This window comes from Physella acuta, unplaced genomic scaffold, assembly GCF_028476545.2.
Source record: "Physella acuta isolate Inbredline_101_S28 unplaced genomic scaffold, ASM2847654v3 ptg000407l, whole genome shotgun sequence".
Classification (NCBI taxonomy): Eukaryota; Metazoa; Mollusca; class Gastropoda; family Physidae; genus Physella; species Physella acuta.
The window spans coordinates 90,001-114,724 of record NW_026731926.1 but is presented as its reverse complement, the minus strand read 5'-3'; the positions used below and the strand labels follow the sequence as shown (position 1 = coordinate 114,724).

The 24,724-nt window shown below is 38.5% G+C and overlaps 1 protein-coding gene across 4 annotated transcripts in view; it reads left to right on the top strand.

The window, feature by feature from the left end:
• The window catches only part of LOC131942478 (serine/threonine-protein phosphatase 2A regulatory subunit B'' subunit beta), an 81,048-nt gene that overhangs the window by 2,953 nt on the left and 53,371 nt on the right, over nt 1–24,724 (top strand). For all 4 annotated transcript variants that reach the window (XM_059302370.1, XM_059302369.1, XM_059302372.1 and 1 more), the window contains exons 2-3: nt 76–246; nt 1,401–1,610. In XM_059302370.1, the coding sequence (XP_059158353.1) occupies nt 172–246; nt 1,401–1,610 (285 nt within the window). In that variant the 5' untranslated portion in view covers nt 76–171. The remainder of the gene's footprint in view (nt 1–75; nt 247–1,400; nt 1,611–24,724) is intronic.

Here is a 24,724-nt window from a genome sequence, read left to right as displayed (position 1 = left end):
CTTATAAAATGAAATCCTTTTGTTAAAACATAAACTTGCAACACTTTTGTGATTTTAAAAAAAAATCTTTTTCAGTATTTCTAAATAGTGATTAACCTGCAATGACTTTGATAAATGAGATAGTACAGTTGTTTGGAAATTAAGCCATTTGATATCAATTGAACTGATAAAATGGCTCTCAAACCTGTCCTGAAAATTAAAGTGGATGAATTGTTTCTCAGGTGGCTGAGTAATTCTGAAGTTCAGGTAATTTGCAATTTATTTTTGCTTACACAATTACTATAGCTAGTTTCTAAAAATGACTAGGGCGCACAATCACCTTCTAAAAAAAGGGACGTCTCTGAGTCTACTTAGCTCTGATGGGTTACTAACTCATGGTAGGGAAAGTAAGGGCAGTGGATATAAAACTGTCCATGCAAAACTTCATATGCTGAGGTCACAGAAACAGGTGAACTCTATATCAGGTCTGAAAAGGTAACTTATTTCTTTACTCTAAAAATACACTATTGCTTGCATTCCACTTCATTTAAAAATCTTATTGCAGAGGGATGTACATTTTACACCTTTTTGAGTAATGATCCATTCTTAATACATGAGGCTCTATACTAAATGCATTACTCTTTCTAAATATTATGATTCACTTTTTAAAATTAAAGGTGAATTTCTTAACCATGAAAATCAGACAGGAAATTTTTTTTTTTAAAGGGCAAGTAAGCCCAGTTCAACATTGCTCTCCTTAACCTTTAAAATCCTTACAGGGTGAGAGAATTCTGGTAAAATATATAAAACTGAAATTAAGTAGTTATTGCCCTTTTACTTAAAAAAAAAGCTAAGATGCGTAATTCTTCTGGTTTCTTTTAATGTAACAGGTTATTATCTTTCTTTTCTAAACCTTAAGGAGAATAAAGCTTATACTAACACTATCCACAATACTAATTTATATAACAAATTTTAATTAGTTGTTTAAAAACATATCTGATTCTCAAATAAGCTTATGATTGATTCATCAGATTCCTATCCCCTATATTGAATGCCCCTCAATATAATCACACAATTTACACATAAATTAATTTTGACATCTGGTTTTTCCCAGTCAATAAAAAATAACAATTGACTAAGAATAGTTCAGATGTCTAATCACTGTCTACAGGCAATTAAAGTGTTTACTAAACAGCTAAACTCTATTTAATATTCCTCAAGTGTCTTGGCCATTAACAGGAAATGATGATTATGATTACTTAGCTGCAAAGTCACCCTTTAAGATTTCAAAATGCAACGCAAGCAACTGATTTTGCAGTTCTGTAATAGTAGCTTTTAACTTCATCTAGCAAACTCTTTGTTTCTCTATTTAAAAAACCCCTATGAAATCACCTGCTACCATATTATCTCAAATGTTTAAGGTTTCCCTGAGAGACAGCCTAGCTCAGCTAGCCAGAGGAGAGGCTGTAAGTGCTACAGCAAAGTCTTCCCAGCCCCTCAGGGGTAACTCCCCAAGGGGAACAAGCAACACCTTAGTGACGCCAACTTCACCCAAGCTGCCAAGTCCACATAGCCCCAGACGACCGTTACATGTGAAGAAGCAAAATGTTGGTGTTGTGGATAATCAAAAGGTAGGGCATTTTTTAAAAATAAAATTTTAAAATTCCTTTACTTTTTAATAATGTAAAGTTGATTTTTCCCCCTCTTTCACCATATCTTAATTATTCTTTGTAATCATATACTAATTATTTTGTTGTGTTTTCATGTTACGTTTTTTTTTTTGCAATATCAAAGAAAAATGATTGTCGCAGAAAGAAAGTTTAAAAACTGATTGATTATAAATTGCCCTTTATTCACAAGGTTAATAACTCCTTTCTGATTAATCACTGAAAATCATTTCAAACATATTCACTTATACCATAGTTAAAAAAAAAATTTCAAACTCACTTTGTCAACATCAAATTGAAGAAGATTTTTCAAAAACTAAAGAATTTTAAAAGTTAGATAACTCTAAATTTCTGTAAAAGCAGTACAGATAGGGACAGGTAAGAACTCAATGCTTTAAAAAAAATAGAACTTTCAGCCTTCAAATATCACTTTCAGTTACTTAACACAATTTCTGGTCTGAACCCTGTCTTTATATTAACACTGAAGGTTTTTTTTCAATAAGATAACAATTTCTCAAACTGCTCCTGTTAATGTTTTTTTTAAATGTTGGGTTACCATGAGGCCTATCTATTTTATAGAAATGTATGTGTTATGATGCCTGGTTTGTAACATGAAATAAATGTAATCACAATATACAACCAGGTGAACTTAAGCTTGGTTACATTAAAGATTAATGTATTCCGGTGTAAACAATCCCGGCTGTAAAACTCGTTAAAGAATAGAAGTCGCTATTGCTAAGATGAAAGACTTATGAAGTGATAAAAGGGAGATAACTAGCTGGTATATCTTGTGGCAATGACGGAGTTGTCTTTGTTAAACATGGTATGGGCGGCGCCTTGTTTCAGTGTTGATAAGAAAGTTCATGTTTTGTCTACAGAGGTAGCTTTTAATTAGAATTCGGTGGTAAATGATGACCACAAATGGTGTGTGTGAGGGGGGGGGGGGGGGGAGGGTTCAGCTTTTTTGACAATTCTCACATGGATAAGGGCCTTGAGGAAATTGCCATAGTACACATTATGAATTTCGGTGAAACGTTGAAAAGAAAGTAATTTTAATGATGTATTGGATTCTTTTTAAAACAAAATTACTTCGTGAAGGGAGTGTTAAACTCTGGTATAATGTTTAGCAGAATGGGATTCTGTCTGTTGGTTGGTGACGTTACTTTGTGAGAGGAAAGGGGTAAAATTGGCTAAAATAGCTTGATGGCATAATATCAGCTAAAATTGCTTGATGCCATAAAATAGGCTAAAATGGATGCCATAAAATAGGCTAAAATGGATGCCATAAAATCGGCTACAATTGCTTGATGCCATAAAATCGGCTAAAATTTGCTTGATGTCATAAAATCAGCTAAAATTGCTTGATGTAAAAAAATCGGCTAAAATTGCTTGATGCAATAAAATCGGCTAAAATCATTTGATGTAAAAAAATCGGCTAAAATTGCTTGATGCCAAAATAAAATTGCTTGATGCCATAAAATCGGCTAAAATTGCTCGGTGCCGTAAAATCAGCTACAATTGCTTGTTGCCAAAATAAAATTGCTTGTTGCCATAAAATCGGCTAAAATTGCTTGGCTCAAGGCAAAACATTTTCTGATCAGCACTAATAAAACCGTGACATGCTCATTGTTCCAATTAATTCCAAATGTGTGTGTGTGGGGGGGGGGGGGGAAGGGGGGCATGCTGGCCAATCTGCCCTCATGATTCACGCTGTATGTGTCAACCTGCTCCACCCACACGGACGGAGCACCGTGGAAAACAATGCGTGCCAGTAATAGCTCTCCTACTATAGGTCATTGCTACACCCTGTGTGTAGATGTTTCACCCCCTCCTCCCCCCTACTTCCCGGTCCTGTTTTAAAAACGATGCTTAAATACTTCCTTCTATTCTTTGATCTGCCGTGTGTTGTTCACTACTCTCAACACCCACACGCCGCTAAGCAGGAAATTGAACTACACACGAAATACGTATTAATTTTTCTTTTTTTATTTCTGTGAGTGGAAAAAAAAGAGCAGTTTTACATTAAGCATAGTTTATACAAGCACCTTCGGAAAGGTGAGCGGCGGAGTTACATCCAGTTCCCTCCCCTGTTTCTCCTGGATAAGTTCTCCATGTGGCTTGAACAGCTATATTTAGCGCGGTGGTCTGCATGTATGAACTGAATAGAACTGTTGGTTAGTGCTGTGTCATTTTACTCTGGTTTTTAGGGTGTGAGTTTTTAATTAATTTTCTTTGGATTTCTGTGGATTTTTTGTTTGTTTTAAAAATACAGTTCTTTGGATACTTAAAACGTAATCGTCCTTGCTTTTATTAAAAAAAAATTGTTTGATTTCTAAGACGATGATTCATTGAGATTATTTCTTGTTGTGTAAGTTTAATAAGATGTTGTTATTGCTTAGATTGTTTTAAAAATAACACTATTTGTTTGCGTGATGCTGTATTGAGTGGGCGGCGTATTTTGGTATTTATGTTTCATGTGATGCATCAGATACATTTCCTGTTAGAATATCCGGGTCAGCATCCTGTTGTCAGACATATGATGGACTGAGTTTTCTCTTGTCCAACATATGTTTTATTAAGCATAATTTTGTCTGACACATATTGTACTAAGCTTCCTCTTGTCCAGAAATTGTTATATATAACAAATTGTATACATGTTTTTTTTACCAGTCGCTGTCCGTTAATAGATTTTATTTTAGGATCATACAGTTAATGCAGAAAACAGTTAGTAATGCCAAGCAGCCTTAAATTCGACTGTGTATAATCCAGTAATGCAGCTCAGAAATAGTTTTTTAATTATTTTTTCTACGCTTTTTGGCGCCTCCCCCCCCCCCCCCCCCCCCCCCACCGCCCGCCCCTCGGTCGGCGCCCGGTGCGGTCGCGCGTTGTCCTTCAAATGTACTTAACATCGCGCTGTCCAACAAATATTGAATGCCTTGTCATGAAATATAGATGCTCAACACATATTGAACCTAGCTTCTTGTTATCCAAAAAATACACTAAACATGTACAGCAAATTTACTAAGCTTCCTGTTGTTCAACAAATATACTAAACATGTACAACAAAAGTACTAAGCTTCCTGTCCAACAAATATACGAAACATGTCCAACAAATGAAGTTATACCACCAGCATCCATATAATACATAAAACCAGGCACTTGTTCTCTGTTGACCTCGCTTAGTGGTCTGTCTGGCAGTGAAATTATTTCTAATTTGTAACATTAAATCTAATTTTTTTATGCGTCTAGAAAATAGCTTAATGTTCATGGTCGAGGTTTAAAATAGTTACACTAGTGACTAAGCTAAATAACCCAATCTTCGGGGTCATGACCCTTAACTGCGTGACTGTTTTATTACATGGATTAATACAGCTCATAACAATGTTTTAAAAAGTCGCTTGATTTCTATAGGCGTGGTAATTGATTTCCTTATGGAAAGTATTACACTGATTGTTGTTATATAGATACAAGTATTGTTATTTTACAGCGATGCAGTTTGCGAGAGACTTTGTTTTGCTTATCAAACTTGGAGCTGTGTAATCCTAGTCCTGTGTACGTTTAGCTAGGCGTTGTTTAATATTTTCTTGTAAACAAGATGTCTGCAGGTGATGCCAAGTTTATCATAACTTTACCTTGGTCTTAGCGCGTGTCTTAGGTTTCAACTGCTTGAAGCTCCACCGCTACAACTTTTTAAGCACCACTTCTTCAACTCCGCACTGTTACTGCTTTTAAAGCTCTATTGTTGCAACTATTGTATAAGTTTCACGGTTACGACTCTTTTTACGCTTTACAGTATTAACACTTTAAGCTCCACTGATACAATTCGTTAAGCTTCACTGTTACAACTCTTTATGTTAAGCTCCACTGTTACAACCAATTAAGCTCCACTGCTACAACTCTTTAAGCTCCACTGCTACAACTCTTTAAGCTCTACTGCTACAACTCTTTAAGCTCCACTGCTACAACTCTTTAAGCTCTACTGCTACAACTCTTTAGCTCCACTGCTACAACTCTTTAAGCTCCACTGCTACAACTCTTTAATCTCCACTCTTACAGCCTTATAAGCTCCACTGCTACAACTCTTTAAGCTCCACTGCTACAACTCTTTAAGCTCTACTGCTACAACTCTTTAAGCTCCACTGCTACAACTCTTTAAGCTCCACTGCTACAACTCTTTAAGCTCTACTGCTACAACTCTTTAAGCTCCACTGCTACAACTCTTTAATATCCACTCTTACAGCCTTATAAGCTCCACTGCTACAACTCTTTAAGCTCTACTGTTACAGCCTTATAAGCTCCACTGCTACAACTCTTTAAGGGGGCAGTATCACCCAGACTAAGGGAGGAAAACAAAAATATTTACAAAAAAAAAAACTATTCGACATACATATGTCAAAATTGTACAGCAGTAGTAACGCTTCTTCTGCTATAATACAGTATATAAATTGTAGGGTATACGTATAGCAACATATTTGCAAAAAATATTTTGTTAATATTTTATTACATTTTGAATTTTTGTGTAAACAATTTTCTGAAACCATAAGTAAAGTAGGCCTACTTAAAATTTAGTATAAACCTTCCTTGCGTTAATGGCTATCGTCGGAACTAAAATCATAGGATTCTAATGAGGGATACATTTTTTAGAAAATTTATAAGTTCGATTTTTTTGGTCTGACTTTGAAAAATTCTAAAAATTTCAAAATTTGCCGAAATGGATATCTTCTAGTTCCAGCGATAGGCTATCCTGTTATGCATCTCCCAGTGTATTTTCAGCAAGATGGGCCTAAATGTTGGAAAACCGCAGCCACAAATTACTTTGTAAAAAATTTTTGGTTAAAATATTTATAAAAAATGTTTGCATCATACATTAACTTTCTTTTATGTGCTGTTTTATAGCTCCTTATTAATTACTATTATGGTACAAAAATTATGTGTGTATGTGTAATAGTTTTTCGTCAATTTTCAAATGTCTGGGTGATACTGCCCCCTTAAGCTCCACTGCTATCACTCGTTAAGCTCCACTGTAACAACTCTTGTTTGTTTCAAACAGGGAAGGATATCGTGATGCCTTGGCTGAACTTTGTTACATACTATTAATGATTGTTAAATAAACTAGTTTTTTTGTTGTTGCTGTTGTTGGCTCAGGCTGCCTCTGTCTTTGCACAAGTGAATAGTGCTATTATAACTGATGGTTTTGGCATTTTCAACACAAGTATGTAATCAGCCAGCTTTTATCTCTTGTGTTATCAATGGTACTTGTAAGAATTGAAGTTTGGTCTAGAGGCACTTGAGAGTACGGTGATAGAATTCTGCTCAGCTGTAACAGGTACTCGGCATTTGTCGAGAATTTACAAGAAATGTAGGCATCGTAGGGACCACTAGGTTGTGTTGTTGTGAATTCCTCGGGGGCAGTAATATTAGACCACACAGGCGACTTTCTGTGTGTTATACTAGTAACATCATTTAGAGGATTTTTTATGTAGTTTGTGCACGTCTAGATGTGAGTTAAGATAAGACCTATGTAATATGTTTTATTGTGAATACTATTCCTGGACATCTTGGTTACTATACACAGCAGTGTTTGTTTCTGTAAACTGTAAGTAGGTTAGTAAACATGTGTATGATATAGCAATCAGCAATACCAATGAGCTTAACATAGATGTAAAATTTGAAAAAAACCCACTTATACTAGCAGTTCTTAACCTTTTTGAAGGCACCGAACCTCACCAGTTTCAAAAGCGCATTCATCGAGCCCTTCATTATAGTTCTATCGTCTGCACTGACAAAATTATATTAGGAATCTTACGAGTCAGGTGTGTGTCTTGACCTCCGCCAAACCCGCTAGACTGACTCACCGAGCTCCTGGGGTTCGATCGAGCACAGGTTAAGAACCATGTACTTATACTGTTATGATATTTAATAGTGGTCGAGTTGAATAAAAGACTTCTTTATACCGCTGGTATCACTATTCTACACTAATCACTAAAGCGGTACAATGGAGGCAGATTGAAAACATTGGATGAGATAGTGTTGGAGATGAGAGAGGTACCGAAACACCGTATGGGTTGTATTTCTAACACGCTACAACTGGCATCACACCGTCCCCTCACATTACCCCCCCCCCCCCTGTCTGAACTCACAGACTAGCGCGCTTATCAACGTACGTAGATGTGCACCAATTAAAACACCATCTGTTATAGTACGCAATTCTCTAACCTGGCCTGCCGTACCTTGATCAAACCGCCTGTATTAGATATTAGAAAAAGCTGAAAGAAGGTTAAGCCATGGGGGTTGTAGAAGGAGGGGGGGGGGGGGTTAATAGGTAAATAAGAAGTGAGCTAACACAAGTGTAGACACTAGAGAACTTGGCTCCCTACAGTTTGCTGTTATGTTGGTTAGTGTAGCACTTTACTGGAGAATTACGGGGGAAACACGCTGCTTCATTTGTTAGATTTAGGTTGCCTAATGGAACAATGGATACTTGAGTGCTGAGTTGGTTTTTTTTTTTTTTTTTTTTTTTTTTTTGCGCTAGCGATGTTTTCCCTTAGAGCCGATATCCCGAACACCATTTGCCTTAAGGCCGGTTTCCTGAATAGTTTGTCTTATGGTCGGTTTCGCGAATAATTTGTCCTAAAGCCGATTTCTTGAATTATTTGCCTTAAGGCCGGTGTCTGAAATAGTTTATAGGCCGATTTCCTTAATCGTTTCCTTAAGACCTGTTTCCTGAATAGTTTGCCCGAAGGCCGGTTTCCTAAATAGTTTGCCTAATGGCCGATTTCCTGAATAGGTTGCATTAAGGCCAGTGTCATTAATAAGTTTGCATTAAGGCCAATTTCCTGAATAGTGTTTTGCCGTAAAACCGATTACTTGAGTATGCATCAAGGTCGATATCCGAAATAGTTTGCCTTAAGGTCGATTTCCTGAGTAGACCTTAATGCCCTGAATAGTTTGTCACAAGGTCGATTTCATTGATAGTTTACCCAAAGACCGGTTTCCTAAACAGTTTGCCTCCAGGCCGATTTCCTGAATAGTTTATCTTTAGGTCGATTGCTGGAAGAGCTGATACCGTATGAAATTCTCAGCACGCGTAGCTTTAAAAACTGTAACGTAATACGTTATGTGTCATGTGATGTTTTATTTCCCTTCTTAGAGGTGAACTTAAAAATGTACAGACGAACCCTACTCGCGTGAGATATTTATTTTTAAAAAATGTAAAAAAATAAAAATAAAACGTATTACTGAAGGCCAGGTAGGCCTGGCTAATCAACACAGATAAAAATGTGTCCGGTATCTCTGTCCATGTCTTCACGAAACTCTATGACCGTTACAGCGCTAATTAATACTTAACCCTATAAATGTCGGATACAGAAGAGGCGATGTTTAGAGTACTGTAGTGTGACGCGGGGCTTCCCGGTGTAGTGTTTAGTTGTCTCCCAGAAGCCTTCTAGAGCGCGGAAGAGCAAGGGGAATTATATTTTTTTTTTCTCCTCTAAAGTTTTACGGTAACTGGTCTTTCTTTTTCTTTTCTTGGTGAAGATAAGCTTTGCTTACCTGTACGTTGTGGATGTGCTAAAATACGAGGCTCACACATCATCTGCTGCTAGCACACGTGTGTTTGTCGTGCGCGGTCTGAGTAATGGTGAAGGCCGATTACTGGGTTTTTTTTTTTTTTTAGAATTTGTGAAAACAGCTCACGTTTGTTTTATAGTTACTTTTTAAAACCGCGAACTTTGTAAGGCATTATTTTATTTATTTTTATTATACGTGAATCTATTTATTTACTCTCAGTAAAGAGTTTTCATTTCAACAGGATACAGGATGTTTTCTTTTTTTCTTTTCTTACCCCCTTCTTTGTGTTCTTTTATCTGTAACAAAGAAAGAATGGGGATGCTCTCGGGAGTCTGGTAACCTGTATCATCCAGGTGTGCTACGTTTCTCCCCACCAGACCGGATGTTAGGTCACAATAGTCTGGCGTGAACTCCTGCTCCCGTTGTCCAACTACTGGGGGGAGTGTGAGGGATTTATACGAGCGGCCGTTAATTGTTCTATAGTTATAGTACGGTGATGGTTTGTTTATTTCCGCGGGAATTGGAATTCGATCAGGGTATGTTGGTGGTAATTAGTGTTAATTAGAATTCGTATTGGATTTTATAGAGTTTTTTTTTTTGTTTTATTGGAAAGATTTCAAGAACTTGTGTGCGTGGTATTTGTTTACTTTGGGGAGTATTTCCGTTTCATGCTATATTTTAGCTCTGTATTCTTAGTTGGGGTGTTTTTCATCTAACTATAAACGAAGCTTCTTAAATAAAAGGTGAGGGGAGATTTATTGGTTTCTAGGTGTTAATTATCTAAAAAAACATGCTTTTGTATACACTAACTCTAAACTAGCTTTAATATCTTAAACTACTAAGGAGCCAAGATGCCTCAATTTTTTGAAAAAAAAAACAATTATTAATTCATTGCCGGAAAAAATTATCATCCTTGAGTATTTAGCGTGCTATTTAGCATGCACATGTGTGTGAAAAAATATCTTGAATGAAGAGACAAATACCATAATAACGAAGCGGGGGGGGGGGGGGGGTTAAGTGAGAATGTGCGGCGTCTGAATGGGTGTCCTTATGCCAAACGGCGACCTTGAGACGGCGTTGAACATCGGGGGTGATCAAACACGCGAAAAGTTGAAGCTAATGCGGACGCGAAATGATCGGCCAACATCGCGAACAAACACACTGTCACCTTACCTGTCATTTCTCCTTCGGTCTTCTCGAATATTGCATGCTTGAGGAATTTCTACATTGATTCCACACAGTAGCGTAGCGATGGAGTGGGGGGGGGGGGACATATGTCCCCGGGCGCCGACCTTAGGGGGCGCCAAAATGGGTTGGAAAAATAAATTGAAAGGTTGAGGGGGGTGCAAATCGAAAGTATGAGAGGGGGGGGGGGGTGCAAATCGAAAAGTTTGTCCCCGGGCGCCGGGAAGGGTCGCTACGCCTCTGATTCCACAGCAATAGAGGTCTTATTTTGTTTCTTTTTATTTGTAGGGGACTTGATTTTAGTTATGTATGTAACTTCAGAATCAAAACTTAAATTGAGTGTTTATTATTTCCGGAGTTACTCAAATCAAAAAGTAAAACTTCTTAATTCGTCTGAAAGCGAAACAAACTTGACACTTATTTTTTCGCATCTAAAAAGCGCGTGATAGTACATCGACAAGGGAGTTTTAAAGGGTTAATTAACTAGATTAATTAGTGGAAGCGTACTTGGCTCGTGCTGTCGTTTCCACCTGTTGGTTGCTGGCTCTGGAGCTAATTACCATAAACAAATTGCTGGCTTTCTTCGTGTCAATCTCCTGGCTCTACACCTGATAATACCGGCATGCTGGTGTACAATGATTTTGTGGACCGCTGCGTTTTTGGTTCGTTTGATCTGGGGGTCAACGCGTACGTGCGGAAATTGTATTGTGAATAAAATTGAAGGTAGTTTTAGGAATGTACTGACTGTTGAAAAACGTAAAGATATTTTAATTATTTAATTAATTATCCAGGACTCACGTATTATCTGGTAGAAATTTTGATATTCAATTATTAAATTAATTTTCTAGGATTTATTCATTATTGGTTTGGAATTTAAATATTCGTGCATTGTCATCAGAGTTTCGCTTGTTTTTACTCATTGCTATTGTCTGTAGTTGTTGCACATTTGATGCAGAAAGTAACATCAAGTATACTTGCTCATAGAATCATGTCTGCTTTTTTATATGTATATCAACTGGTTTTAACTCATTTATCGAAGTCAATATTTTAAGCACTAGTTTTGCATAGCTCTCTTAGATGAAGCGGGCTTTTGCAAATATTGAGTGTCCACTGGCAGTTCATAAACATTGAAGTTTTTTTTTAAAAGAAAGAAAACGTCGTATTGCGCAAGAACTTAAAATGACCGGTTTTAATCTTACAATAATGCCCACAAACCAATAAGTACAGAAAAATCCAAAAGGTCCTATTCGTATGGGCTCTCCCAATTAAAACAAACGCTGTTTGTAAACCCAAAATAATGTACACAAACCAATCAGCTAAGAAATGTTCTTAAAGTTTTTAAAATTCAAAGGCCATTCTCTTGTAGGCTCTCCCAAGTAAAAACAAAGCCCCATCCTGTGAAGTATAGTGCCGTCACCGCCGTACCTATTGTCTCGTTCCATTATTCACTGTCACACTCGCTGGGGCAGGTCTTGTTGATAAACCTAGCCTTGACCTACTATCCCAGAGAGGGGGTGGAGAATGGGGAAAGTGATACTCAATGCCGTAACCCCAAAAGTATGTTAATTCTTCTCCAGAAAAAGGAGGGGGGGGGGGGGTGTAAAACATCTATCGAGGTGGATGGGGGGGGGGAGTTTGTATACAAATCTATCGAGGTGGATGGGGGGGGGGGGGGAAGGTTGCACACACACCTATCGAGGTGGATGGGTGGGGGAGGTTGCATACAAATCTATCGAGATGAATGGGGGGGGGGGGAGGTTGCGTACAAATCTATCGAGGTGGATGGGGGGGGGGGGGGGAGGTTGCATACAAATCTATCGAGGTGGAGGGGGGGAGGTTGCATACAAATCTATCGAGGTGGAGGGGGGGGGGGAGGTTGCATACAAATCTATCTAGGTGTATTCTGATTGCCGTACCATAGGCGGCGCGACTCCAGTCCTTTATTTTTGGTTAAGGTTGTAGGTGGGGGACATAGTTCCTTTCAGGCATCTCTCCGCCTCCCTCCCTTCCCCAGAGAACTTCCACCGCGTTCTTCCCCACCCCCACCCCAAACGAAATAGAATAATACATAGAAAATTTAAACTTTAACCCGTGTCTGCCCGTGCCTCCACCACCTCCCCACCCTGGGAGTTTCAAGTGCCCCCTCCCGGAATAAAATTTCTGTAAGAAACCCAAGAGGTGGTGACTCTCTCTTTCTCTCTCATATATATATATATATATATATATATATATATATATATATATATATATATATATATATATATATATATATATATATATATGTGTGTGTATATATGTATATATATATTTATGTATATATATATGTGTGTGTGTGTGTATTTATATATATGCCCCCTATATTCGCCTGGGGCCCCACACGATGTCCACATATGTATCATCAAAGAGATCGAAACTTGTCCTAGCATGTTCACTGTCTGATGTAGGCTACACTAAACCCGTAGTGATTTGATATACACGACAGCTAATACAGACATTCCAGGTTCTATCCCTCATTAAGCTGACATTTTTAATACCTGTCTAGCTTGAGCACACCCATCTACACACATACATGACATTAAAAAAAACCATACATTTATGGCGACATTAATTTGTGTAGTAGCATATTTTTTATAATGTGTATATTACAATTATCTCGTTTATCTTCTGTTGAAATTAAGTTGTATTGCCTTACATGTGTTTTTTTTTTTTAAACTCCATGCCATTACAACAGAACAGTTCTTTGTCTTTCTTTCATCCTTCTGTTGTCTTTCTTCACGAAATTGTACTAGATCTAACATTGTTTCGTGGTTTTTTTATCGTCTCGGCCGATCGCAAGTCGGTCGTGGAATGTCTACATGACATACCGTTTCTTTTGTCAATGGGAGAAAACTCTTTTCTTTTTTTGCTAGTTACCTCCCCTGAGCCGAGGTCTACCTAACTATTCTGTTTTATTTCCTCCACCGTCTTTCCCCCCTCTCGTGTACTTAAAAAAAAAACAACCTAACTGCACCTCGACACGTTGAGTTAGATCCCTTGAATAATGACGTTTATTAACTCACTTCGTCAATACATAGACCGATTTAGACTAGTCTTCGTCTATTTCTTGTTGTGGATTCACTAGTGTTTTAAATCTACATAGGTTTGATTCGCTGTGTAGTTAAATGGGCTTGTGATAGAGGTTAAGTTTTTTTAGATTTGCCAGAACGATTAAAAGTCCACCTGGTTGTGTGACTAATTTGTTGAGCTTTGTGTTTCTTGACATGATGTAGAACACATTTGCCGGCTGACAGGGGTATGTACACATAAACAAAGGAGACGATTCGCTTGGCTCAGGATCGTACGGGGTTTTCCAGTGAGCGAGAAAGTAGTAGAAAAAAGTTTGTTTTTTATTTCTTTACTGCTATTTTTTTTTCATCCATAGCGTGAACTCAGAGATTTCTGTTTTTTTTTTTTTAAATTAGTTTAAATAACGTTAAATATTGTGTTTTAATTAAAACTGCATTATATTTATTTTTCTCGCGGAGAAAGTGCAAATGTTTGTAGTTTACCAGGAGTGTAACGTAATTGTTGTTTTATATTCAGTCCTCAATGTTATTGTAGGTGAAAAAATATTTTTAGAATATATCTTCAAAGCTTGTTTTAAAAACCAAAGTTTTATTACGATAAAATGGAAGGGGCGACCTTATTAATCATAAATGGTCAGTCATGTCACTAATTGTGCGATTATATATTTTAATATTCGGTTAGACAAAGTGCTGATCACACTATCCCTCATATGCCAAAGTCGTAGAAACAGTTAAACATCCTTTGCCCCTGGTTCAAAGGGGTAGCTTTATGTAATATTGCGAGACGACTAAGTTCGTATGTTCGCGACAATTATTTAGATGTAGAAATTACTGTAATTTGTAAGCATAATACATAGATCCCTGTGTTTGTCATCTGTTGTGTTACTACGACGAGTCCTGTTGTCTCTTAAGGGCAATTACTCACTTTGTCACGTGAAGAAGTCTAGGCTGTACTTAAAATTAGTTACATCGTTTTGTTTGCATTTTTTTGGTAATCTTTTTATTGGAGGAGGGGGGGGGGGTGACCTTAAGCCAGTAGTTAAACAAAAACATCTAGAGTTGTTTTATGGTGGTTGCAACACCATCTAGAAATGTTGTATGGTAATTGTCACACCATCTAGAGTTGTATGGTGGTTGTAACGCTATATAGAGTTGTTGTATGGTGGTTGTAACACCATCTAGAGTTGTTGTGTGGAGTTGTTGTATGGTGGTTGTAACACCATCTAGAGTTGTGGTATGGTGGTTGTAACACCATCTAGAGTTGTTGTATGGTGGTTAGAGTTGTTGTACGGTGGTTGTCACACCATCTAGAGTTGTTGTGTGTGGTAAGGATGGGAAAATGTGTGTAATTGTAGCCTTTAGCCAGCGGTACAACTCAAACCGTTAAGTGCCCTGCTATACCCCATAGTCCTTTCCTATCTTCTGGCAATCTATTCAAGTTTGATAATGGACTGGGGGTGATCGATTTGCGTAAGGAAGTTAGTAGTAGTTCAAGTTCTTGTTTTGACACAATTCAACAGTAAAGTCTGACCTCGATCATCCTTAGTTTCCTGCTGTTATTTGCCACAATAAGCCAGTGCCTGTAGTTTGTGTTTGTTTCAGCAATGATTTGTGTATCAAATGTTTAAAAAAACACACGGAGGTTTCGTTATGGCAACAATTCTGCAACATCAGTTTACACTCGGTGGTTCTCAACCTAATAGTGAAGTACCCTACCTCCTCTAATCTCAAGTCAAATCTTTTAGTTGCACATTGTATTTGTCAATTTTAATCTTCAACGAAGATGGGCAGGGATGTGGAGATGTGGATTCTTGTTTTTATTTTGAGTTTGGTTATATCGTAGTTATATTCTGTATGTTTGTTATGCTCGCAAACCCCCCCCCCCCCCCCTGGGAATGGTGCATCTTCCCGCAAAGTTGTTCAAATTTGCCGTCATTAACCTAAAGTCCTATATTGCTTTAGTGTTATCAGTTGATTACAGATTGAGATTTCCTTTGGCAGGTTTCTTTTTGGATAGAAACTTTGCTTATTTATAATATTATATATATATATATATATATATATATATATATATATATATATATATATATATATATATATATATATATATATGGTGCGAGGGAACAATGCTGTGTGCTGTATCACAACAAGTGATACATTACTTTTGACAGTCTTAATAAATAGTCGGTTTTTGTTGTTGTTGATGTCTAAGTGTGAATACGTGCATATACATCATTAATACGCTGTATTAGTTCTTTAAGATTAACATAAAAGTTTACCCACCCTACCCAATATAAACATTATTCCATATGTACTTGTAGTAAAAATGAATGTTCCTACGTATACTGTTATCCCGGGTTAAAGTTAGACTTTACTGAGTCCACCCAGCTCTGATTGGTACCTAACTCATGTTAGGGAAAGTATAGGCGGCTGGGCATAGTGCTGACCATGCCGAGGTCAAGAGACATATGAACCCTACTTCATCTTCCAAGTGGACTGTTAGGTCTAAAGAGGAATTTTCAGTTCATACTGTTTTACTTGGTTTACCCATTCCCTATCAATACTAGTTATTTATTAGAGATAGTGTACGCTATAGAATGAGAATGTTATGGTTTGGTTTTTAAAAAACAATTGTTGTGCTAGATTTCCCACAAGTTTGGGTAATAGAGATATGATACTTGTTTGTCTAAAACAGTTTGGGTACATGTAGAGATACGATACTTGTTTGTCTAAAACAGTTTGGGTACATGTAGAGATATGATACTTGTTTGTCTAAAACAATTTGGATACTTGTTTGTTTAAAACAATTTGGATACTTGTTTGTTTAAAACAGTTTGGGTACTTGTAGAGATACGATACTTGTTTGTCTAAAACAGTTTGGGTACATGTAGAGATATGATACTTGTTTGTCTAAAACAGTTTGGGTACATGTAGAGATATGATACTTGTTTGTCTAAAACAGTTTGGGTACATGTAGAGATATGATACTTGTTTGTCTAAAACAGTTTGGGTACATGTAGAGATATGATACTTTTTTTTGTCTAAAACAGTTTGGGTACATGCAGAGATACGATACTTGTTTGTCTAAAACAGTTTGGGTACATGCACAACTGTCAGTTTGTGCCAAATATGTTTTTGCTAGATTTGTTTACGAAGTTGAGCAGCAGCTTTAAAACGGGGATGGTAGGCAACCAGCCAACAAAGTTTAAAGGTTATTTTTTTCTTTCTTTTAAAGTATGATCAAAGCCCGTGCCAAAATGGTGTTTCATTACTTTAAAGTTGTGTTAAATGTCATTTCCGTGAAATGTGAATGTTGGAGAATCAACATTTTTAGAAACTCATAATGACGAATAAAATCTTGACGTCCATGCATTATGGCGTTGCGTAATATTGTAAATAGTTTAATGTCGTGTTTCTTTCGGGCATCTTTCCGTGTAGAGGCATTGTCTATATATAAGTGCCCCTTGTTAAAGAAGAAAAAATGTCTGAAAGAAACCCAGGTTATATAATTTTATTTTTTAAATTTTGATCTAGGAATTAAAAAAAAGATGTTGACATTTGAGAAGCCCATCTCCCCCCTGCCCCCCACCACGTACGCAATTTGATGACTCTTCAGTTTCTCGTTGCCTTAGCTGTAGGTTGTTTTTAATCGTTTGCAAGCTTGACTGTGTTGCTATTTCCTTCGTCTTGACGTCATTTGCAGACTTTGTTTAGTTGTCCCCCCCGTGGTTCACTCTGCTTTTGGCAGATGTTATACTTTTAGACGCACGTTCTGTGACGCATTGGCAGATGTGTTATTTTTAGACGCACGCTCTGTGACGCACTCGACCTGCCAGCCAATCGGTTATGGCTTACGTTGCTCAATTGTTACCAGAATTTCGAGAACATTCTCAAGTCATTTTTCTTCAAGCTCATTTTCAATATTGTCTAGATCACTATTTTTTTTGCCTAGAAAAATTGTGTATCTTATGAATGAAATTATTGAAATTATCATTTTCCATACTAAACATACGTTATTTAACTGGGAATAGTTTAGGTAGGACTTACGATTTGTGTACATCATCCCGTTGTACATATTGAGACATTGATAAGTGGTTATTAGTAGGTATGATGTAATATGTAACTGTTAATTATGATTGCGTGGTCAAATCGTAGAGCGTACGACTGCTAATCCGAAAGTCCCGAGTTCGAATCCTAGTTCTAGTGCGTATAACCAGCCTGAGTCCACCTAACATAGGGTACATAACTCATGCAAGGGAAAGTAAAGGGGGCTGGGCATATTACTGACTATTCTATTTCTTCATATGTCGAGGTAAACTCTACTTCACTTGCCCATGTTTGAAAGGATACTTTATGTTTATTATAGTATAAACTCATATTGACCGAAGGATGATCCGTGATGGTAAACCGAAAGTCTTGAGTTCGATTCCCGAGTTGTCCATGGGACATGATGCCACTGTGATTGGTGCTCGAGTCGGTAAGGATAAAGATGGCTGAACATTTACACAGTCCCTTCATAAGATAAAACAAATGGACTCTTCTCCATCACACCGTCTAGCCTGTTAGTATACTTTTGTTTTTTACCTGGACCAAATATAACAGTATCTGGTGCGCCACGCTCAGTTAATACCACACTGTTTTCATTAACCCCCCCCCCCCACACACACACACACACTTCTCTCAAACCTAGCACTTGGTACCTGGTGGTACCCTGAGACCTGACCTTTCACCAGATGGAGATTCCCCTCAGGTCGGCTTTTATCTGGAGGGTCCATTGTTTTATCCTGCTTGTCCATTCACATTAGAGTACCATAAGTCAACGTACTACCGTGTCTCTTATAATTACGTTTTTTATTTACCTTAAACCATGGATTAGTGCACGCATCCTTTTGAGTAAAGAGCAATGTTCTTAATTTATTCTTGGAAACGCATGGAAAGTTTTTGTGCAAATAGTTATGGAATAAAATATACATTAGGCCTACCATTTTTTTTTTAAATATGTAATAAAAACTAACATGTCTTGAGAAGTGGGTTTTCGAACATAAAGGTTAGTCGGTTGTACTTGTATGTAATTTTAATTAAGAATATTTAGTAAAGTTTATTTTTAGACTAAGCGGTCCAATGGGCAAACTAAGTAGAGTTAATATTTCTTGACCTCGGCATATGAAGGGGTAGTGAGTTTAGCACTATGTCCAACCGGTTTTGCTTTCCCCAACGTAAATCAGGTACCCATCAGAGCTGGGCGTACTCAGCGACGTCCTACAGTCCGAAGTACGAACCGAGCTCCGAACTCAAGACCGTTAGACTATTAACTAAACGTTCTACCATTCGACCACGCCACGCATAATATTAAGTTAACCCAATACTGTTAGAAAAATTGAATCGTTATTGTTTGCTTGTTATTCGATTTATCGTCGTTCTCTCTCCCCCCCCCTCCCATCCTCCTACATTTGGCTTCCACAAACAGTGGGATATCAACGTCTTATTGATTTACGACTCTGATTTCATGTCGGGGTTTTATCTGGCCATTTCGTGATTCTCTCAATGGGAGGCTGGATGTGATCCTCATTTCTTGAGCTAGACATCTGCGCCATTCTTCAACTCGTCTTAAAACTTCCACCCTTTTCTGTTAGCTGGGCTATTTTCATGGACTGATCCCTCCTCTTGTGATTGATTTGGCGCATTATTCTAGAAATGTGGACACTTCCGTTCTTCAACGTGTCACGTTATGTCTAATCAGAACCACTGGTCTTATTTTATAGGACTCTCTTAACTGTCTGTACGTTAGTTTATCTTCTGTCCCTTTATTTAACGTAATGGTTTGATGTGGTGTCCCTTTGTTTAACGTGGTAGTTTGGTGTGGGGTCTCTTTATTTAACGTGGTAGTTTGGTGTGGGGTCCCTTTGTTTAACGTGGTAGTTTGGTGTGGGGTCCCTTTGTTTAACGTGGTAGTTTGGTGTGGGGTCCCTTTATTTAACGTGTTGTCTCTTTATTTAACGTGGTAGTTTGATGTGTTGTCTCTTTATTTAACGTAATGTTTTGATCTGGGGTCCCTTTATTGAACGTGATCGTTTCATGTGGGATCCCTTTATTTAACGTGGTAGTTTAATGTGAATTCCCTTTATTTAACGCGGTAGTTTGATTTGGGGTCCCTTTATTTATCGTGGTAGTTTGATGTGGGATCCCTTAATTTAACGTGGTAGTTTGATTTGGGGGTCCCTTTATTTAGTTCCGATAGTTTCATGTGGGATCGCTGTATTTAATCCTGGTAGTTTGATGTGTGGTCCCTTTATTTAATATGGTCGTTTGATGATTGGTCTCTTAATTTAATTCCGATAATTGCAATGTCGGATTCCTGTATTTAATTACGGTAGTTAAGTGAGGTCCCTTTATTTAACGTGATAGTTTATTCTAGTATTTCAAAACCATGTTTTTCCAGCCCTGTTAAACTAACTGCTCTCATTCATACAAAGTGTTAGTTCCACTTCCTAGTTACACCCCCTTCCTGTTTTAGGGGCTTATTTCCGCTCTAATTTTAATGCCATTTTTTATTATCAAAGTATGATTTGCTAAGTGTTTATACTGATAAATTGTGTAGGTTGTGTTGTAGTTAAAATATTCTAGCTACATTCGACGGTATTTAGCTGCAGGTCCATTTAGTTCTGTTTATGACTGCGTGATGTCTTATTATTCATATAATATTTATTAAATTATTTCATATATATATATATATAAGAATATAGGTGAAAGACGAATCAATGTTTGATGAATTCTCGGACATTTCGGTATATTTGGATCTTTTTTTCAGTCTGGATCGTTTGATTTGATATTCCATTAGTGATAGAAGTTAGAACTTTATAATTTGTAACTTTTTATTGCGTGCGGGTGGTTTTCATGTTGTGCGGGTGTAGTTTTTTCAAAGTTTTAAGCAAGATTTGAAGCCAATGTTTACAGTTTTCTTGGTGTTTACTAGCTGGATGTGGTTTGCCATACTGTTTTATTAATGGTGCTTTACCCAACAGTGTTTTTTAGTAAGACGTTTCGTTTTTCGAACACATTGGGATATTAGGTAAAAAAAACAACACTTGAACTAATACGCCACAATGTGGGGCGGACCTATATAAGAATTAAGAGACTCTAAACTGGGTATTGTGTGATTGGAGAGAAGACAGCTACATGTTTTGTGATTATTTAATCGACCCCGTGAACTCCATGACACGTCAGAAGCCAGCAGCCGTGATGAAAACCGGAACAGGAAACGCCTGCTCCTCGTACGTCCACTCCAGGATCACCCTCTACCACGCCAGCAAGATCGACCTCCGCTACTGCCGCTCTCTGCACAGCTGCATCGCCTGCAAGCTGGGGCAGGTCGACCACCCATGCGGCGCCATACACTACGGGATGTGCGCGCCGGTGGTTATGCCGAGCGGGAAGCTACGGAAAGGCTCTTCGGCGTCGTCGCCAGCGTCAACTCCTTCCGGGCCGTCGTCGCCCGTCCCGTCGTCTCCTGGTAGTCCGTCAAGCCGGTTCGGGAGTTCGTCGAATGTGTTCTACAGCAGCACTAATCCTGTTAGCTCGGGCCGAGCTCAAACCCCCAAGAGTCGAAGCCTGGCTATATTAAGGGAAGGGCATGAGCTTGCGCCTGTTGAAGCCTGGCCGGGCGCTCACGCTAACGCCATGCGGCTTCAGCCGCAGAGGCAGGTCATAGTTCAAGGACAGAACATTCGAATAGGCGGCGGCGGCGTTGCTGCGTACCCCAACACCGAGGTGTTGGCCGCGTCCCGCGGTGGCCCGGGAACCAGCGGCGTGGCCATCACGTTCCAGCGCGGCCAAACCAACATCACCAGCAGCGGCAACACGGATATCAAGATCCAAGGTCAAGGTCATGAGATTCACATTCAGGGCAGCGGGGGGCAGAACATTCGCGTCCATCCGGCCGTCAACGCCGGCGGCCGGGCCGGACACGTTATCCGGATTCAAGGTCAAGGTCATCAAAGTCCGATGCCGTACCCCGCCCAGGGTGTCGCGCGCTCCCCGCCTGCTGATCTCGTGGATGCCGGTATGACGCCATCTTTCCCAGCGGCAAAGAACTACTCCTCCACTAAGCAGATAGTTCCCCAGAAGCCTACAGCTAGGGTGGCCCCAGCCCCGGTGCCGGCCCCAACTGTGGTGCCGCCTCCCACATTTCTCCCCACTCCTTACAACATCCCGACGCCCCCGCCGCCCGTGACCTCCCCGCCTCCCCTGAGCCCCACCTCCACTTGCTCCATACCTACCCAAACCACACCGCCCTTCCCGCTGTGCTCCCCCGTGACGTCACTACCAGGTACACCCCCGACATCACCCCCACTCTCTCCCACACCAACATCGCCTATAGCAGCTGTGACGCCGACACTGGTCAAGCAGGTGAGTTATTGATAATTTTTGGACAACTTTTTATATGAGTTAATGCATTCTAACATTTATTATTACTTTAGCCCAATGACTAGATCACTGTATTTCACGCAGTGTTGATTAACATTTGCAATTTGAAAAATGAATAAAATATTCAACACATGCTCAACACAATTTGGTTGTTCAAGGGACGCTACTTAGTAACTATCAGCGAGCCTTCTATTGCAGTGTTGCCTCCCCTGGTCCTTGAAAATTATCAGCTTTAAAGTTCGTTAGCTTCGACCAAATTACCACACAATATGTTGTGAATTGTCTATTTTGTCGTAAACTATAGCATCAATAGTTGTGTTATTTTAGTTTACTTTATCTCGGATAATGTTGAGAAATTACATTTCAAAATTCATTTATAAATATTATTATTTATTTAAAATATGAGAAATACAATTTAAAAAAAAAATTAGTATTTAAACTTTCATTAAAAAGAATACGAATATAAACAAAAAATAACTTTATCAAATCAATAACCAACCATGAACAAAATACAGTTATTGATATTTATATTGTTTACATCAAGTTTAACACTGATAATTAGATTTAATTAAATGCAGCTATTCATTAATTTCTAAACGTGCTAAAAGAGTATAGGAATCAGTTTGGATAGAAAAAAACTTAAGCACTCTGAACCAAATTCAGACCAAACAGATAACGAATGTTTTTCCGGTCGCATACGTTAGTGTAATGGTGAGGAATGTTGGAAAATGTTGTAAAGCATAATTTTGAAGAAAAAAAAAGTAACAGGGAAGTAGACGGCATAACTGTAGAAGAAAAAAAAAGTGCCACGCCTTTGATTAGTACGTTGAAAGCTTGTGCACTCACCGACAATTCGATCACGTGATGTCTGCTGGTTCGCCCAGACGACTGAATGACGCGGACCGTGATTAGTAAGCTACAGACGCACCGGTGCGCACCGGTGCAGGATGCGGTGCGGCGCAGCGATAGTTTAATACAATAACGAAGCACGTGTTCTGTCTAGTTAAAACCTTGGTTAGAAAACTGCGGGATTACGTCATGAGCTGGGATTACTGGGGTAGGTGTGGAATTAGTGCTAATGTGGAACATGTGTAGCTCTTCCTTGTTCCTTGACTTTGCAGACTTGTAGCGTTTCTTTCAGTTGAAGCTATCTCTTGGTTTCGTTACGAATAGGTAACCACGGATAAATGAAAAGTACGAACTTAATATTAGCTGGCTTCTCCGTTCTCTGACTTAGACAACTTTTAATATTTTATCGTGGAAATTAATTTTATGAACGTGTAGTTATTTGTTTGGGGCGGATAGGCCTGGGGGTAGATCGCTAGACTTCTAACCCGAAAGTCTCGAGTTCGAATTCGGTTCATGTTTTGTAAACCAAAAAGTCCTGGGTTCGAACCCCCGTGCAGATGAGGCTCGTTAACTGCAGACAGCCTCCCATCTATGTTAGAAAACTTGAAATGAATATGAAGCTAAAGTTATCACAAAACGTGCTTCATTTTCTATTATAGTCAGTGGAGTTGGTTTGATGCAGTCTGTTTATTGTTTGCTTCATTAAGTTTAAATGGTGCACTTGACTGCACAGCCAGGTGTAGTTGGTGTACATTATGTATGGCTGGTTCTAGAACTGGTCGGTCATAATTGGCTCGCTTTGCGTAGTGAGGTTCCGTGCAGTGATCCTCATTAGCAGACTGCATTCTTTGTTTTTATTTTGGTACGTCAGAATCAATGAAATTTTTATTTGAGTAGGTTTCAGTTTAACTCGGAGGTGAATGTTTTATTTTATTGTTTTATTTATTTTTTATTTTAAGTTCATGAGTCCACCCAGCTATAATAAGTACCTGGCTCTAGTTGCCTTTTTTTTTTAAATTTTAAGTTCACGAGTCAACTCAGCTATAATAAGTACCTGGCTCTAGTTGCCTTTTTTTTAAATTTTAAGTTCATGAGTCCACCCAGCTATAATAAGTACCTGGCTCTAGTTGCCTTTTTTTAAAATTTTAAGTTCATGAGTCCACTCAGCTATATTAAGTACCTGGCTCTAGTTGCCTTTTTTTTTAATTTTAAGTTCATGAGTCCACCCAGCTATAATAAGTACCTGGCTCTAGTTGCCTTTTTTTAAATTTTAAGTTCATGAGTCCACCCAGCTATATTAAGTACCTGGCTCTAGTTGCCTTTTTTTTTTAATTTTAAGTTCATGAGTCCACCCAGCTATAATAAGTACCCGGCTCTAGTTGCCTTTTTTTTTTAATTTTAAGCTCATGAGTCCACCCAGCTATAATAAGTATCTGGCTCTAGTCAGTAAAGGTAATTTCGATTGGGCACGTGCTCATCACAATCTCATCAAATGCCGATGTCACATAAACAAATTACCCCTATCTCATCTATCTTACTGACCGTCAGTTCTAAAACAGTACTACTTTTCTTATTTGTTTTCCGCGTGATCGTATTTTTTTCCCCATTTAACGTATTGACCAAGTGGTGTTTCAGCCTAACGGTTTTTAAATACATTCATTTGATTTCACCCCACTGCGTTTGTGTGTCGAGAATAGCTTCCGTTCAACAAGAGCGTCTTATGGTGGCTGTAGAATCAATAGAGGGCCATCAGTCGATTGCTGTTTTCCTTTTTGCGGCATTCTGCCCCAGAAACTGTACGTGTATCTACAGTGGAATCTGTTGCATCAAGTCACGTTGGGGGCTTACAAAGTCATTTAATAACTGATTGGTTTCTATTGGTGACGCTACAGCTGACGTCATTAACGTCTCTCAGTGACGTCAAGCTTCACTACAGGGGTCTCCAAACTTTTCAGCCCGAGGGCCGCATTAACTATCAAATATCAG